This window comes from Prorops nasuta, unplaced genomic scaffold (genome assembly GCF_024137725.1).
Source record: "Prorops nasuta isolate Cenicafe-Biocafe unplaced genomic scaffold, Cenicafe_Pnas_1.2 PNAS00008, whole genome shotgun sequence".
Taxonomy (NCBI): domain Eukaryota; kingdom Metazoa; phylum Arthropoda; class Insecta; order Hymenoptera; family Bethylidae; genus Prorops; species Prorops nasuta.
Genome location: NW_027116805.1, coordinates 7,606,519 through 7,623,602, shown reverse-complemented (window position 1 = coordinate 7,623,602; position 17,084 = coordinate 7,606,519). Strand labels below are relative to the sequence as shown.

General features: G+C 29.7%; 4 protein-coding genes across 8 annotated transcripts; 2 read left to right on the top strand and 2 right to left on the bottom strand.

Moving 5' to 3' along the window:
* Positions 1 to 863: 863 nt before the first annotated feature.
* LOC136775414 (TBC1 domain family member 14-like) lies at positions 864 to 8,003 on the bottom strand. 3 transcript variants are annotated; one of them, XM_066730156.1, is made up of 2 exons: positions 7,797 to 8,003; positions 864 to 7,735 (listed from the first exon to the last, which is right to left on the bottom strand). In XM_066730156.1, the coding sequence occupies exon 2, from the start codon at positions 7,581 to 7,583 to the stop codon at positions 5,688 to 5,690; it is 1,896 nt and encodes a 631-aa protein (XP_066586253.1). In that variant the 5' UTR covers positions 7,584 to 7,735; positions 7,797 to 8,003; the 3' UTR covers positions 864 to 5,687. The 3 variants fall into 3 exon arrangements, with proteins under 3 accessions (XP_066586253.1, XP_066586252.1, XP_066586254.1); XM_066730155.1 differs by having other exon boundaries at positions 864 to 7,718; XM_066730157.1 differs by having other exon boundaries at positions 864 to 7,718; positions 7,789 to 7,806.
* A 143-nt stretch (positions 8,004 to 8,146) lies between these two features.
* On the top strand, positions 8,147 to 12,263 carry csw (corkscrew). Of its 3 annotated transcripts, none has more exons than XM_066730159.1 (12): positions 8,147 to 8,557; positions 9,270 to 9,392; positions 9,460 to 9,654; positions 9,770 to 9,932; positions 10,067 to 10,179; positions 10,267 to 10,538; positions 10,622 to 10,701; positions 10,826 to 10,990; positions 11,065 to 11,241; positions 11,308 to 11,524; positions 11,602 to 11,753; positions 11,831 to 12,263. In XM_066730159.1, the coding sequence occupies exons 1-12, from the start codon at positions 8,544 to 8,546 to the stop codon at positions 11,993 to 11,995; spliced, it is 1,836 nt and encodes a 611-aa protein (XP_066586256.1). In that variant the 5' UTR covers positions 8,147 to 8,543; the 3' UTR covers positions 11,996 to 12,263. The 3 variants fall into 3 exon arrangements, with proteins under 3 accessions (XP_066586256.1, XP_066586257.1, XP_066586258.1); XM_066730160.1 differs by lacking the exon at positions 8,147 to 8,557 and adding an exon at positions 8,705 to 8,747; XM_066730161.1 differs by lacking the exon at positions 8,147 to 8,557 and adding an exon at positions 9,163 to 9,184.
* A 1,326-nt stretch (positions 12,264 to 13,589) lies between these two features.
* LOC136775619 (arginine-hydroxylase NDUFAF5, mitochondrial) lies at positions 13,590 to 15,986 on the top strand. The gene is made up of 4 exons (XM_066730564.1): positions 13,590 to 13,761; positions 13,840 to 15,349; positions 15,427 to 15,611; positions 15,689 to 15,986. The coding sequence occupies exons 2-4, from the start codon at positions 14,730 to 14,732 to the stop codon at positions 15,976 to 15,978; spliced, it is 1,095 nt and encodes a 364-aa protein (XP_066586661.1). The 5' UTR covers positions 13,590 to 13,761; positions 13,840 to 14,729; the 3' UTR covers positions 15,979 to 15,986.
* Ufc1 (Ubiquitin-fold modifier conjugating enzyme 1) lies at positions 15,976 to 17,057 on the bottom strand. The gene is made up of 4 exons (XM_066730566.1): positions 16,742 to 17,057; positions 16,546 to 16,677; positions 16,306 to 16,473; positions 15,976 to 16,233 (listed from the first exon to the last, which is right to left on the bottom strand). Exons 1-4 carry the CDS (start codon positions 16,862 to 16,864, stop codon positions 16,153 to 16,155), a joined length of 504 nt encoding a protein of 167 aa, XP_066586663.1. The 5' UTR covers positions 16,865 to 17,057; the 3' UTR covers positions 15,976 to 16,152.
* Positions 17,058 to 17,084: the final 27 nt, after the last annotated feature.

Below are 17,084 nucleotides of genomic sequence, written 5' to 3'. Positions count from 1 at the left end.
AATATATCAAATTTCATTTATAGGAACTAATAAGATATCCCATTTGGCCAGTGACACTGTATTTGTTCTTTTGATTCTAGTACTTGCTATTGTTCTAGCAGTAATTTAAACTAACTATAAGCAATAACATTTATGCTACGAGAGAAAAAACATGGAAATGCTTGTAAATGATTTTATATAAGTAGGATGTGATGGAGATAAGAAATATATTTTTTGTATATTATATTAAAGGTCAAATATACTTGTGCAGATGGCAAGTATGTACTCTATCTCGCTGTCCGTTAAGAGAATGCCTCACCTCTTCTTGACATACTCTAATATTCTAATAACAACCTTTCTCGTTATTATTACCCTTTATACTTCGTGAGATACATCTATATATACAATAAATATTCTCATGGTTATATAGACTTCAATCACGAACTCTTTTGAAGAGTAATAGGTATGGACATATTATTACTGTAAAATCTTTGTTAAATCATGACAGCTGATTTTATGAGTCCATGTAAATGTTATAATTTTCAAGAAGAAATTTTTGTTATAATAATGTTTTTTACATTTTTATTATTTATGTTTGTACTATGCATGTAAAATGTGATGCATATACACGTATAGGTATTCAGAGAAGAAGAAGAGAAAGAAGGGGGAGGGAGAGTTAGTTTTAGTTTATAAGACCCTTGGCGCCATCTCTGAGCAATGTCTGAAAACTCTATGCTCTTGCAGCTGCTGATAAAGCAAACCCCTGAACCTTTGAAGTTAACTCAACAATTCTTCCTTACAACAAATGCATTATTTTACGTTTAATTGCATACAGATATAAACTTTTTTATTGTGAGAAACGCATTGGTCAGGAAAAATATAAATAATATAAAGATTATTAAGCGAATGGATTTATTTACGATGAAAAGTTATTTATATTTATTATATATAGATATGTCGATGTTCGCGCATTATTTACGTGTCTATATTGTATTTATGTTTATTTCATTGTCATCCACTCGTAATACAAAATGGTTACACCAGTATTTAATACTTAATGATGAATCTTGCGCTTTAGTTTAAAAAATGAGGAAGCAGATACACAGTTATGTACAAAATATTTACGTAAATGTACCATATATTCTGTTACAATAAGCGCGTACTACACGTAAACCTTATTAACATATACATATTGAGAGTTTCGTTATATACAAATAAATTAACAATAAGACGTTTATAAAGTTTAGTATTATGTACCAATTTCTTTCGTTAAGTCTAATAATTTGCAGAGCAATATTTTGCAATAATTAATGTGGAAACTTGTGCTAATTGTGCGAATTAAGATCCTATGGTTTTAAATTTGAATATAATTGTTGTATATAACGGCAAGATTTTTACATAACATTTTATTATCTTCAAACATCGCGTATAGGTTTTACGGAAAACATGCAAAATCCAACAAATGTTTTGTTACCAATTACTTTACACATTTACATATACCAATATTCAAATATATTTTTAATAATTTTCTTACTAATAAGAAGCATCATAAAGTAAAAATTATTAGTATTTTTTTAACTTTTATGAAATATAAGGAACAAATCAATATTCTACGTACATTAATGTACCTTCCTTGCAAATTCTAGGCAATAATTATTATATTATAAATATTAATATATTTGTATAATAGGAAATTTAATGTCTGTCGTTTCACCACAGATATATTTTCTCTGCACGCATTATCATTGTACCTTCGTATTAATATTTGGCACAGTTCTATCAAATAAAAATTATGCAAATATTAAATTATGTAATATTAAATTCCAATACAAAGGTCCATTACCAATTAATTATTGTAATGTTTCACGCGTTGGCGCATATATGAATCAATTTTCAAAAAATATTCTAGAGTATTTGTTATCCAAAATTATGTCAGCAATCCTGGCGTTTACTGCGAGTGTATCTTATTTTTAATATTTTCATTTCGTTTCAGTATTCGTAAAATTACAATTTTAGTTTACCAAATACAGAAGAGCATAGCTGAATATTTAAAATTCACAATATATTTTTAGTACATTATATATCAGCATTTTTGAAATGTTATGGGTTAAAGAACCTTCGCAGTAAACGCTTACAATTTATTGATAAAATAACAATACGATGACAAGAAGCTTCGATAATATGATTGCGCGCTTCAAACGATTAGAAACATTAATGTGATTGTTTGTACGAGCCTCTATAGTATATACAGAAGTAGAGAGATGTTAATTTATGTTGCAGCACAAGCATAAATGTGTTTTAAAAACATTTATAACATTTTAAAATAGCATATACAGTTTATAAAGTTTTTAGGAAATATTATTTTTCATTAAACTACTTTTCAAGTAAGCTGTCAAGCTTTAAATTCAGAAGGCAGAGAGTCAAGTACTGTTCTTGATAAGCTGCCATTTGCCACAATTGAACATTAGAGTTATACAATTTTATTTATGCGTACAAATTAATGCACGAGAAAATCAGTATATATAATATACTGAGATAAATATCGTTTAGCATTTAAACTATTGATTCGTGCCTGTTTATATTTGCTAAAATAAATAAATATCTTTATATACACACTATCGTAGTTATTGACACATCGAGTATATTTATTACGGTACTATTACGTGACCTGGAATAGTGGATGGAATGAGAGTATTGTCGCTTAAAAATAAGGAATAGCTTCGAATATACCTGGAATTTTATATATATATATATATATTTTTTTTCTTTAATTGTAGAGCTTAGCTTTTTCCACGATTCATCATTTCCATTAAAATGTATCGTGCATGTACAAACCAAGCACACATTCGTTCCACATATTATCGATTTTCACAAAATAATTTTTTTCTTTTTCTAAACTACATACAAACAACTTTGCCTTAGTTCAGCGCTACGTCCTTAGGATATCTTACTTTAAACAATTTAAACTCGACAAAACGCGTTGTGCACTCTGTATGTTTTTTGGTTTCTTTCAAGGCAAATTATATTTGCTTACAAATATTACACTGTTATTTATCAATTATTAATTTATAAAGATTTATCAATTATTACAAAAGTGATATTACGAAATACCTCGTTGCTTATGTTTGAAATTACAAGTATTCTTGCTACATTTATAAACAGGGATATCATCGACAGTCGTCCATTGTCAAATAAGAAGTCGCAGGAGAAAAATCAGTATTCACAAATCTCATAAATTGTATTGATATTTTTCAGTTTCCAGTAAACTTTCTACCAATTGCTTCCCGCGTGTAAAAATACATTTTTGTCTTGATATTTACTTTGGTAAACAGATAAATCTGCTACAAATATAGTCCTTTTTTACATCGCTGTTTCCTTTCGTCCCTTGCTCTCTTACAAAAGGAATTGTCCAATAATTACGATAGTTTTAGTATAAGAAAATATGATTATGAGATTCTTCGCATACGTCAAAGCTCAATAATTATATAGAAAGATCATGGTACTCTTAGATTCTAAATATTTTTTTATATTAATCATAAAGGCCACTGAAAAGACGGGCTTTAAAGTCTTAGCACATTTCTGAAAAGAAACTACTAATAGTTTTCAACAAAAGAGTATAATAACGAACGTTAATTCGCTCGTGTATTTTAACGATTTACACTTTTAATCATACGTGCATGAACATTTATATAAAATAAAATTTTCTAATAAATCATTTCTGTTTGGGTATACATTGATAAAAAATTAATATACTCCATTATACAGCAGATAAATATACAGGCTGCCTAGAAAAAGATGGGAACTTCTAAATATTTAAAAAAAAAAATAATTCTATGGGACTTTTAAGTATTTTTAAAAATCTATCAGATAGTGTCTCTTTATAATTTACCCCTGGGTGGATTTTTAAGGTCGTGTAATGATGGAATTGAATTTTGTAAATAGGACTCTATTTTTTATTGTATATTTTTGTAGCTCATTTCAAGAGCTTTCAAAAATTCTTTTTTTATTTCGTTCATTCTATTAACACAGATTTCTATTTAAAAGTATACGTAGGTGAACGACTATACCTGTGTACGTGTATAGATCACGCACACACTACTTTAATTAAGGAGATTCTGTCAGTACATTCATACCGTACTAGTCAGACAATCTTTAAACTCAAATAAAAGCAGAATTTCTTTATTAATTGAAGACTTGATAATGAATTACTTATAACCACAGTCGACGACAAGAAAAAATTACACGTTTGACCCACTAATCATCCAATCCTGTTTTGCAGCGTTGCCAATGGCTGGTAAAAACTAGTAATCTGTTTGTTATTACGTTCACAGCCAACTAATCGTGCCATTTCAGCAATAAAATTTGTCGTAAATTATTTCTTTGAGTTTGTAAAATTTCGTTCGAAAATCAGTTATATATTTTTTTAATTTCTCGATAAACCGTGATTTTCCATAAAACGCTGTGTTAAGTAAACGCAACTGAAAATATACTCGTATACGAATGATGATAGATTTTTAAAAGTACATTTTAGAAGCGTGAAGGATTACTTTTCTAAATCACTCGGTTCTCAAAATATTTAGGGGATCCCATCTTTCGTGCATCTCCTGTATAAGCAATAGCATGCTATTTTTATGTATATACGAATAAAAACTCTAGCGAATTATCATAAAGAAATATGAAAATTATTCGATATATCGTGTTGATTAATCAGATCCTATGCGTGTCTCTATATTAAAATCGTCGATATTTCTAAAATTTAGAATATGTATTGCTTCGGAGTCAGTCAATCGAGATTCTTTGCATAAAATTTATCAAAATAAAGTAATAGAAATTTATTAAAAAATAAAAACTTAAAAAAGTAACATTTTTATCGATGTCATGATATTAATTTAAAATATATGGTATTCGATTAAATAATTGATAAAAGAAGTTAAAATATTAGATACAATTTCTCCCAGTAACTAATATCGAGAAGAGTAATTTCAGGAATTGTATATCATACAATTTAGAGTATTACTATTGGTATATTTTAACAATGATTTAAAGCAGAAGAAACCTTCCCTATATGTTTTAAGTATCTTGTTTTTATCGATACTATTGTTATCAATTTATTTTCGCTACTGTACAGAATTAGAAAAAAAAATTCTGTAGCTATTCTTTTTTTTTACTAATCTTGTAAATTACATCCCGTAGAAGTACATAATTATGTATTGTTAGAAGAATTATACACTTCTTTTACGTAGTCAGACAGAATTTCATTTTAACTATTGATTTGAGGAAGCACGCGTACTTGTATAATCTCAATATTATTATATTAAATTGTCGGAAAAATCATGACGCACTTTCGTATTTGACACAATGAAAAAATATATCATGATTTTTCTGACAACCGTATATATGTATATTGTACTATAATAAGAGTTGCCAAAACAAAGCCTACAGTATTTGCATTAGTAGCAAATTTATCTAAATAACAACAATAACTAATGATTGCTGAAATCTTAAGGAAAGATTGTTATACATTTACTTGAAGGAACTAATGTGTGAAAAAATATTGTAGTCTACTTAAACAATTATCAACATATGTATCACAAATAAATAAATAAGACTTTAAAAGCTCATTATTGAAACTGGTACTTACACTAGCAATAATTTCCACTAAAATATATGCTGATAATATTTTCAATATAAGTAGCAATGCAATCTGATTACATTGAAGAGCTCTGGGCTAGCATTTGGTGAAAGGAAGTAGCTCCCACGGTAGTAGACATCTGACTAATACTGTTGAACAAAGCTTCTGCCTGTAAAGTTTCAGGTAGCCTAGTGAGAAATTGCGCACCATGTACAAAATCCATTTTTAATAATTCTTCCTGATATAAATGTAATACTCCAAGTGCTGTTCTAAAAAGGAACTCATCTCCATCTCGAAGAAACACATCCCAAACTCTACATGCAACGTCAAGAGGCATTGCTTTGGCATATATTGTATATAACCAATCTAATAAATACAAATCTGGACTGAGTCCAGCTATTGTAAAATGGGAGAAGATTTTTGGCAGCTTTTGCGCTAACGCGCTAGAGTATACCTTATAGTAATTATTCATTCTTTTTTGGTCCAACGTAAAGGCGGCTCTATGACATGGATTATTTAAAAGATTAGCAAAGCATGTAAATGCATCTGCAGCCTCCATATTTAATGATAGAACAGCACCAATAAAACTCATTCCTTGGACATATCCAACATCAGGTCTATAAACAGAATATGCTGCCAAGATACCCTGAAGATTTTCAGACAATGGTCCACCCTCTTGAAAAACACATAGGGTAGGAAATGTACGAGAAACATCTAATTTAATAGCAGTTAAGGAATCATTAACAGGATTGGCCAATGCTCTATCCAAACAAAGATTGTAGAGATGAGGTGTAATATTTAGGCTGTTTTCAATTGCTAATTTCCAAACCTTTCCACGTATACTAGGAGGAAGTCCCCTCCACCATAGTTCTCGGACCTTTCTTGTCTCCTTAACACTGTGAAAATTTGGTATTACCTGTACATTCCATGTTTGGGAATCTTCAGTTAGTCGCTCCTCTTCTTTCAACTGTATCTCTCTTTGTTGCTTACGTTTCTTCTCTTCACGCATTTCTCTTTTTCTAGCTGCTACCAGGATTTCATTGTACTGTTTACGATGTTTTTCTTCTTCAAGGGCATTTTTTGCAGGTAAATTGGATGGTCTAGGTTGCTGTATTAAAGCTAAGCTTCCTCCTACTTTGTCAGTATTCCTTGATGGACTGCCTACTGGAGTAGATTGTTGAAGCTCTTTATTTTTCCATATAAAGACATTTTTCACAAAATGTGTATTCAATGTCCATTTTTTTGACTTCTCTGTTTTTTCTAAAATTGATTGGTGCTCATCAGAACTAATGAGGCTTCCAGATGGTGATGCTTCACTTAAAGAAGACAGAGTGCTGCTACACGAATGGGGCAAACTATTTCTTGGGCTATTATTGACACTACTACTTTCTAACCTTGAACATTTGTCATTATCAATTTTTGAGATAATATTATTAGAGTATTCTTTTCCATTGCATATAAATTCGTTTAATAATTGAGACTTAGATTCATTTGAATGCCGAGGCTTAGACTCATATTCACAATTATTTTGTAAGATATTGTCATCCAAAGAGTAAAGCTGTTTTGTTGAAGGATTGTAAGCTATTGACATACTTTCCAATGCATGATTTAGGCTTGTTCCTGATACACCAACAGACACTACACTACCAGCATCATACCATTTGTTTTCTCTTATGTGCACACACAAAGCTTTAGCCTTTACTGCTGGAACAGATGCAACATCACAAGCCAGGGCTTCATTATCGTTGACACTATCACAACGTATGGAATCACCATTCAAGGAAACCAATTGCTGTTTCCCTACCTTTTGGGCATTATTAGTGACATGTCCATTAGATTCTCGGGCATGAACTTTTAAGATATGAAAGTTATTAGGCACATTTCCATTGAGAGATACTAAGCATGGTACATTTTGCAATTTATTAGATTGTGAAATATTCCCATTTAATTGTTGGGATGAGGGGCTCTTCATGCCTAATATGTTATCTTATGACCTCAAGCAAGCATCTGAATGAATGATTCCTTGAGTTGTGAAATTCTTTAATGTTGTATAATTTAATGCATCCTTGTACATTCTTAACTGTTAACTCTTTCAAATGCGGATGTTCTGAAATGCCAATTATACTGAAAAAGTTATTATACAGCACAGATTAGTATTACTTGACAACACCCACAACCTGCTTACTTGGAAGGTGTCAGAATTAGTTATGTTTCCAATAAATTCAATATATAAAAGTATACCCTGCTTGTTCAACGTGAAAATAGAGTAAGAACGTAAAAAGCAGTATAATATACTACATTCGGAGCATCGTGCATTTTAGAAAAACGGAAAGAAGAATAAGAAGAATAGAACTTTGTTCTGACGTCTGACTGTCTAACTCCAAAAGCCCGATTCCGAAATTCCGAATCCGATTCCTTCAAACCTTTCGCGACCAATTCCGAATTCCGACAATCTTAATATTTTTCCATTCTTTTCTCTTCCTCTCTATCTCTCTCTTTCTTATGAATTTGCGCTGTGTTCAGAAAGCAGACAAGCAAACATTCACTGTGTAAACGAATATGTGATTTAAGAATAAATGCAGCGGTAAAACAACTGCTACATTTACAATAAAAAAATAATAAACCTTCGTTTGAATATTGTTTTACTCGAAATTATAAATCAATACAAAGTATAGATATTAATGCGAATGTTCACTAACCAACCTATCTGAATCTTCTCTAGGTTTGGTTTGACGATTCAATGGCAAAGCCCATTGCATTGCTACCGTTTTTTTATTTCTGTATAAAGCAGCAAAATGTGTCAAAGTAACAGCAACATTTAGTTAGTGTTTGATTGGTATATATAATTGAAGCTCTGAATGATAAATTTGAATATCAATGAATTGTTATGCATTGTTAATTACCAGATGGTCATAGTTGTAGGAGTTACGACATGGCATCTCGTAGGTAAGGCACGTTTTGTAATATCATAGTGAAAAAATAACATTAGTATAATTATCTATAAACAATGATGAACAGTTTTTTTGTGTGCCTGGTAAGTTCGAATTGGTGGGATGTAAAAGAGTTTCAAATATTGCGTAGTTCAGCAAGTATTCGAACAATTTGATCTGACCGTATTCGCGTTTAATTGTCGATGGTAACAGTTTCATTTCTTATGGTTACTTTGCGATATAAACAATAGTGCTTTTTTAATTTGCTTTTACCTGCTGGAGAAAGAATGCTTATTTGTTAACTATTATTTATATGATAATAACAGTTAACCGACAAAACACCATTGCACATTCTATACATTATGGGGCGCGGCAATAATGTCCTTATTGCCTTTTTCGGATTATCCCTGTTGCTTATATGTCAAAGTGTTACAATATATATTTCGCAAATATTTATCTTCAAGTTTTAATTTAAACTTTATATTTAATTTAATTAATTGCTAACACATATTAAATAATTCATATAGATAAAAATATATTATGGAGTTTTGTTCTACTTGCACTATATTACAGAGAAAGGACAACAATTTATAGATAAGAGAATCATATTAAAAGATGACATTTAAACATTCATTTTATCAAAGTAAAATGTTTTAGATCCTGTAATTGTAATCCAATCATTAGATTTTTCTATATTGTGAAATTTATCTTTATTAACATTTCAATAGATGGTTCCACCCCAATATTTCGGGCATAGAAGCAGAACGTCTTTTGATGGAACGTGGCAAAGACAGCTCTTTTCTAGCAAGACCTAGTTCTTCTAATCCTGGTGATTTTACATTATCAGTGAGGTAACTTATTAATATTACTTAATTATATTCTCAAATTCAGATATTTAAATATATTTGTTTCACTTAGGCGGAATGGAGAGGTAACCCATATTAAAATTCAAAATACTGGTGACTTCTATGACTTGTATGGTGGTGAAAAATTTGCTACTTTATCTGAACTTGTACAATATTACATGGAAAACGACGGACAATTGCGTGAAAAAACTGGTGAAGTAATTGAATTGAAATATCCTCTTAATTGTGCAGATCCAACAACAGAAAGGTATTTTATTATAATATTGTATTATAAAGTTCTAGTACTTTTTTTTTTGAATGTATTTCTACATGTAAAACACACATATAGTATGATATGTGTTAATAGTAAAATATGGGTAAAGGTGGTTCCATGGCCATTTATCAGCAAAAGAGGCAGAAAGACTAATGTTGGAGCGGGGTAAAAATGGATCATTTCTGGTTAGAGAATCCCAAAGTAAACCTGGTGATTTTGTGCTATCAGTACGCACGGATGATCGTGTTACACATGTTATGATACGATCGCAGGTTAAAAATATTATACTTTATAAAATTAAACTAAGTATTAAGTCATTACATTAGATGTATAATATATTATTGTATAAGTATAAAAATGTGAATAGTTAGTTGAGGTTTAAAATCTAAAAATATTAACATTTCAGGATAATAAATATGATGTTGGTGGTGGCGATAAATTTGATAGTCTCAGTGATCTTATAGAGCATTATAAAAGAAATCCAATGGTTGAAACTAGTGGAAGTGTGGTTCATCTTAGGTAAATAAATGTCTCATCTATTTTGCTAATTATTACTTTCTCTGTTTTTACTAATAATAAGCATATTTTAAAATACATCAACATCAGGCAACCCTTCAATGCTACACGCATAAATGCCAGTGGTATTGAAAGCAGAGTTAGGCAACTTCATAAAGAAAATGGTTGCTCTAATGGATGGCTGTGTTGGAATGGAGCGCCAAATAGTAATGAAGGCATGGCTGGCCGTGGTAAAGGAAAAGCTGGATTTTGGGAAGAGTTTGAATCATTACAACAATTAGAATGTCGTCATTTGTTCTCCAGAAAAGAAGGATTGCGTCCAGAAAATCGTGCGAAAAATCGATATAAAAATATTTTACCATGTAAGAAATATATTATGATAATTTTAATTATGAAAAAATAAGAATTTTTGCAGTAATTTAAAATTTAATTAATGTTTCATTAGTTGATCACACAAGAGTACGTTTGAAAGATGTTGATACAAATGTCCCTGGAGCAGATTACATTAATGCAAATTATATTAAGGTAAATAAAGCTTCTTCTATTTCATATTCTCACAAATTTAATTCATTGAATATTCAGCCAATTTATAGAAAGTCAATTTCTTTTGTTATTTATAAAATATTAAAATGTATACATCATTATACAGAATGAAGAAATAGAAAGTGCAAATATTGGAGATGCAATTCATAGCAAATGCTACATTGCTACTCAAGGTTGCCTTCCAAATACGATACAGGACTTTTGGCACATGGTGTACCAAGAAAATACACGTGTTATTGTGATGACTACGAAAGAGATGGAAAGAGGCAAGGTAGGCAATAAATTGATAAAAATATAATATAAAAACTAAAGTAAATTTATATTATCATTATGATATTTTTATAGAATAAATGCGCTCGGTATTGGCCGGAAGAAGGAGAATTGGCAGAATATGGAGGTGACTGGAAAGTACGGGCGCTATCTAGAACGTCAACTGCAGATTATACATTGCGCGAATTTCTACTGCAAGGAAATAAAGCTAATTTTTCCGAATCTAGACGAATCTATCACTATCACTTCCAGGTAAATATCTTATTGTCAATTTTTGAATTCTTTTTTGTTAAAGCTTTATTGATAAATAATTAATAGGCCTGGCCTGATCACGGTGTCCCATCGGATCCTGGTTGTGTATTAAACTTTCTCCATGATGTAAATGCTAGACAAGAATCGATATCTTTATCTGTAAGTCCCGGCGGTCAGGGCTCATCCAACATTGGACCAATATTGGTCCATTGTAGTGCAGGAATTGGAAGAACTGGAACATTTATTGTAATCGATATGATCTTGGATCAAATCAAGCAACATGGTACTCTATGAAATTAATTAAATTTAAAATAAAATATAATAAACACATTTATTTTGAAATTAACATTTTTGCGATAGGACTAGATTGCGAAATTGATATTCAGAGAACCATCCAAAGAGTAAGATCTCAGAGGTCAGGAATGGTTCAAACTGAAGCTCAGTATAAATTCGTATATCTTGCAGTTTTGCATTATATAGAAACTGAAACTCAAAGAATACAGGCTGAACAGGTATAGATATATATAATTAATTTTTTGAAACATTTTTATCAACATTTTATGTACATGATTCGTTTTGGTTGTTATAGAAATCTCTGCAATTAGGACGTGAATATACAAACATCCGTTATAAAAGTGAAACCAATACAGCTGCAAACGCAACAGGTGATAATTGTATTTTGACACCCACTCCAGTGGCTTCTCCGTCTATGCATTTTAATACGCCGACATCGGTAAACCCAAAGCTGAAGTAATAGCTATTGTCTTAATCATTCTGTAAAGTCTATATAAAATTACAGTAAAGTTTTAATCACTTTTGATTACATGAAGTTTTCAGCATCAAACGATTCTTCTAGATTGAGCAACTGTTTGCTAAAGTACTAATATGTTAAAGAAACCTCTACTTGGTCACCTGTGAAATGTACTATTGTAATCAATTATGCATAGTTAATCTGTTAACAAATACAAGTTTAATGTGAATGTGTGCTTACTCATATAAATATACATAATAAAGCGCTTAAATACTTCCAGCATCAAACTTTTATTAAAACAGGAAAAAATCTAAAATTAAATTATATTTTTAGTTCTCTTAGTTTTTATTCTGTAGTTTTATTCTGTTTCATCATATAGTGTATAGATTTAAATTCATATTCTTTTTATCATTATACACTTATTTTAATTTCATTCTTTAATGCAACGACAAATATTAGATGATGTTAGAAAAATGCAGGTGTCCATTTTATGTTTCAATAATTCTTTATGACTATAATATTACAAGTTTATCAAGCACAAAGTATTTTATTCATCTTTAAATTATTCAAGATGCTGAAAAATTATATTGTTTCATCAACTTTCGTTGGTAAAATATTTTTTATATTGGTTGTAAGCTAAACATCTTTTAACGTTTATTGAATGTCACAATTCGTAAATCAATTCTTAAGTTTACTTTGTTATATATATTATTTTATACAAATATTTTATAAATAAATTACTAAATCATAAACTTCTAATGAGAGACTGACTATATTCTTTGAAATATAAAAAATGGTAACTTTGAGCATATTCTTTTTCACATACAACTATGAACGACCCTTCGAACTGTGTCCGTTTGGTCTGTATTATTTTTTTTTTTTTTTTATTGATAATAACAAAATATTTTAGATGGTCATATCTGCTGGAAAACACGGTATAATAAATCAGTTATGAAATAAACTATATTACATATGAATGTACGTTATAAACAAACGTATTACAAGTCAATAAAATTCATATTATCTACTTGCGTAAAACATAAAAAATAGATTTTCCAATGCATTGAGAAATTAAGTATTTATTCCTCTTACAAAAACTTTCCTTTATCAAAGGCTGCCTCTATAAAACATTAAACTTTCAAGTTATCCTCAACTATTAAAAATGCTATTTTTAAATTAAAACCAGAATAATGTTTTAATTATAAAAATAGTAAATTTCTCAAATTGTCCAATGCTTTATTGCAAAGAGCCCTAAAAAGATTTTTAATAAAAAAATAATTAAAATTTTAAATAATCGCTCCTTTTAATGATAAATACATTTGCAACGCAGATAAATATTTAACATTTTTATTACAAAACTTAATAAGATTATATTTTAACTGAGATATTTTATATTTAAAAATAAAGACGCTTTTCGCGGAGCGATAAATCCCAGAAACGCAACAATATTCCGGCTTTTAAGCATTTCTATATACAACATTTATCTGCAATATGGAGGAACTCATAAAATATCTTTAAAAATATAGTAATAAAAGTCTACGTTTATGAAGATAAGACATTTTATGTAAGTATTTATATGATCTTGGTATAGAATTGATATATAAAACGGCAAGGAATTAGTTACTAAATAACAGTATAATTTAAAGCACAGAATGAAAGTATACTTTTTAGCTCTACTTTTGGTTTTGGTAGGAGTTATGGTCAGTAACGTGTCCACGCAAAAGTTGGATGCTTTGGAGCGATGCTTGAGAATAAGAGGTGTTTTCGTTGTAAGTAAACAGTCATTATTTTTAATACACATTTCAACTTATTCTTATTAACGTTGTTCAATTTTTGCCTACTACTAGAAGCCACCTTACACTCCTCAGCACGAGAAAGACTATGCAACAGACTTCAAGACTTGTCGCAAATATATTGAATTATCAAAATAAAGTAAAATTAATGTAGGCGCAATATATCGTCATTATAATAAACTACTTGAATGCAATTTATACAGTATTATTTTATTAAGTGAAAAACGCTACGAACTTTGTTACATCCCAATAGACATAATAATCTTGCTTCTATTATCTATATAACTGCTTAAGAAATTTTATGAACGTATAAGTATTTGTAAAAATAAAAGTTTTTACGAAAGCGTGAAAAGTAAAGGTAACAAAACAGGCTGACCTTTAAAAAATAAGCAATAACACATCAACTTTATCAAAACTCTGAGAAGATACAAACAAAAATATTTTGACTGAAATGTACATGATATTATTCAGTAATGAAATTTCAGGAGATTACGGAAAATTTAGTTAGTTACATATATATATATATATATATATATATTAAAGAATATTAGAGATAATAATAAAAAATGGTAAAACAGTAATATTTAAATTTCCCACTCATTTAAAGGGCTTATTCAGTTGTTTGCCATGCGTTGGAATACTTGGAATTTAAATGCATGCATTTATTGTTGACTTTTGAAAGTTTGGAACAATTGGAATATTTTCATTCTAGTCATTCTACATATATTTTTATTCTAACAATTGGCCCGGGCCGATTTGACATTGTTGGTCGGTCACGACTGTTACGAGTGATGACCTAACCTTTCTCACTTGTCACTTGCCGCCTGCTGGAGTAGAGAGAGATTGGTTTGGAGTGGAATGTAACATACACATGGAGGAAGAATTGTAACTTTCACGTTTTTTCACACTTATTACGTATTTATTAAAATTGCTATTATAATAAAATGATATCTATGGGAAGTAATACTTATAAAATAGTCAACATTGTATTTGATTGTTATCCATTAAATACTAGTAATCATTTAATTAAATTATATGTAAATAAACGAAATATCAGTAGTACTGCATTATGTACTGCTAAAGCAACTGATCAAGTTGTAAATATATTTGACAGAAATGTTAAGCTTTCGCATAGAGAATGTGCAGCAAGAAGTCCAGATGCTAAATTGTATGATTATTTAAAAGATGAAGTGGGTCAAAGACTCACAGATAGAATATTTGATATAAAAAGAAAATTTAATAAAATTGTTAATTTAGGATGTGGCAGAGGTCATGTATCAAAGCATATTACAAATGAAGTTACAAAAGAACTAATTTTAACTGACCTAAGTAAGGCATTTCTTGAACAAGCAGAAACAAAAGAAGGATTAAAAGTAACACGGAAAAATGTAGATGAAGAAACTTACTGCTTTGAAGAAAATAGTATAGATGTATTTATAAGTAGCTTAAATCTCCATTGGGTAAATGACTTACCTGGTTGTTTTAAACGTATTAATTATGGTTTAAAAAATGATGGTGTTTTTCTGGCAGCATTATTTGGAAGTGACACATTATTTGAATTACGGTATTTACTCCAATTAGGTTTTAGTAAATAAACACTGAAAAAGTATTTAATAAATCAATTAAATTTGGTACATGTAGATGTGCCTTACAATTGGCAGAGCTGGAAAGGGAGGGAGGTATATCAGCACATATTTCTCCATTTACTGGGGCTTCTGATGTTGGAGGCTTATTGAATACAGCAAAATTCACATTACTAACAATTGATGTTGATGAAATAGTAGTAGGCTACCCTTCGATGTTTGAACTAATGTATGATCTAAAAGGTAAAGCTACAAACCAAATTTGAATATAGTTTTACTATATACATATTCTTATCCATCAATATAAAATTAATTTCTAGGTATGGCTGAAAATAATGCTGCAAAAAATCGTAGATTACACTTAAGGAGAGATGTTTTATTAGCTGCCTCTGCAATTTATCAAGAAATGTTTGGTAAAAAAAAAGAGGATGGATCATTGTATGTTCCTGCCACATTTCAGATAATTTACTTGGTAGGATGGAAACCAGATCCATCACAACCAAAACCTTTAAAACCTTCTATACCAGATGTTTCTCTTGGTGATTTAAATAAATTAAATGAATTTATAAAAAATGCAACAAAGGATACTACAAATAAAGGAAGTGAATAAAAGTTAAATTGTTTAATTTAATCTTATGAAATATATATATAAAATATTTTTTAAAATAAAAAATATAAAAAAATATGATACATAATTTATAAACAGGGAAATCTCTGTCTTTATAAATTTTATCATCTATATACATACAAAATTAATCATCACTGTCATTTTCATACAACCATATTAAGAATCAGAGTTTTCTTTATGTACAACAACACCTTTTGCAATAAGATCTGGAATTTCTACAGCCAACCATGGTCCCAACTGGAATATAATTAATTGTAAACCTTTTTTTGTGAATAAAATGTTAATGATTTTAAAGTAATATTATATTACCCCAAGTGCCATTGCATGAGCTATACCAAATTTGGGCACATTACGGGCCCATAAAGGTTTAAAATGATCAGTAAGACAAATTTTACCACCTCTATACATTTTTGCTGTTTTTCCATCTAACTCAGGTAATGCAATTTCAGGAGCTGTAGTAGGATATGTAACTGGTATCTACCCATAATAGAAAAAAATAATTCACTTTTTCGTAAACTGTTGTATATGAAAGAATATTTTTGTACTTACATCAAACTCTATGTCAAATTCATATTTTAGAAAATTATGAATATACCAACATTTACCAAACCACCTAGTACCCTCTTTATTTGATTCTAGTCGAAACCAATCATTATCTGCATCCTTATTATTTTTTACATACTAAAAAATACATTTTGTAAAGCTGTAGAGTTACATATCACTTACAACCATATGGTAACATTACCTTAATCAAAGATTGATATTCTTCTTTCAATCTCTGTACCCATAAGTCTTTATCTCTAGGGCCAGCTTTCGTCTGAAGTAATGGAATACTACTTAACGTTTTTTTAGTAGATTCATCAACCATCTTATTAAAGTTTTCTTATTTATCTTTTTAAAGTGTTTTTCGAGTATAAAATAAATTGAAAAGGTCAAATTTTTCATAAAACTCAGAAACGGCAGCTTAACAGAGCAGACACTAATTCCCTCTATTTAGGTGTGGGCTGTACTGTTGAGTATTGACAGCGGGGACAGCGGTCAGTCAGCATGAACAACTGCTGAGTGCTGCGGCGCAACACCTGATTACC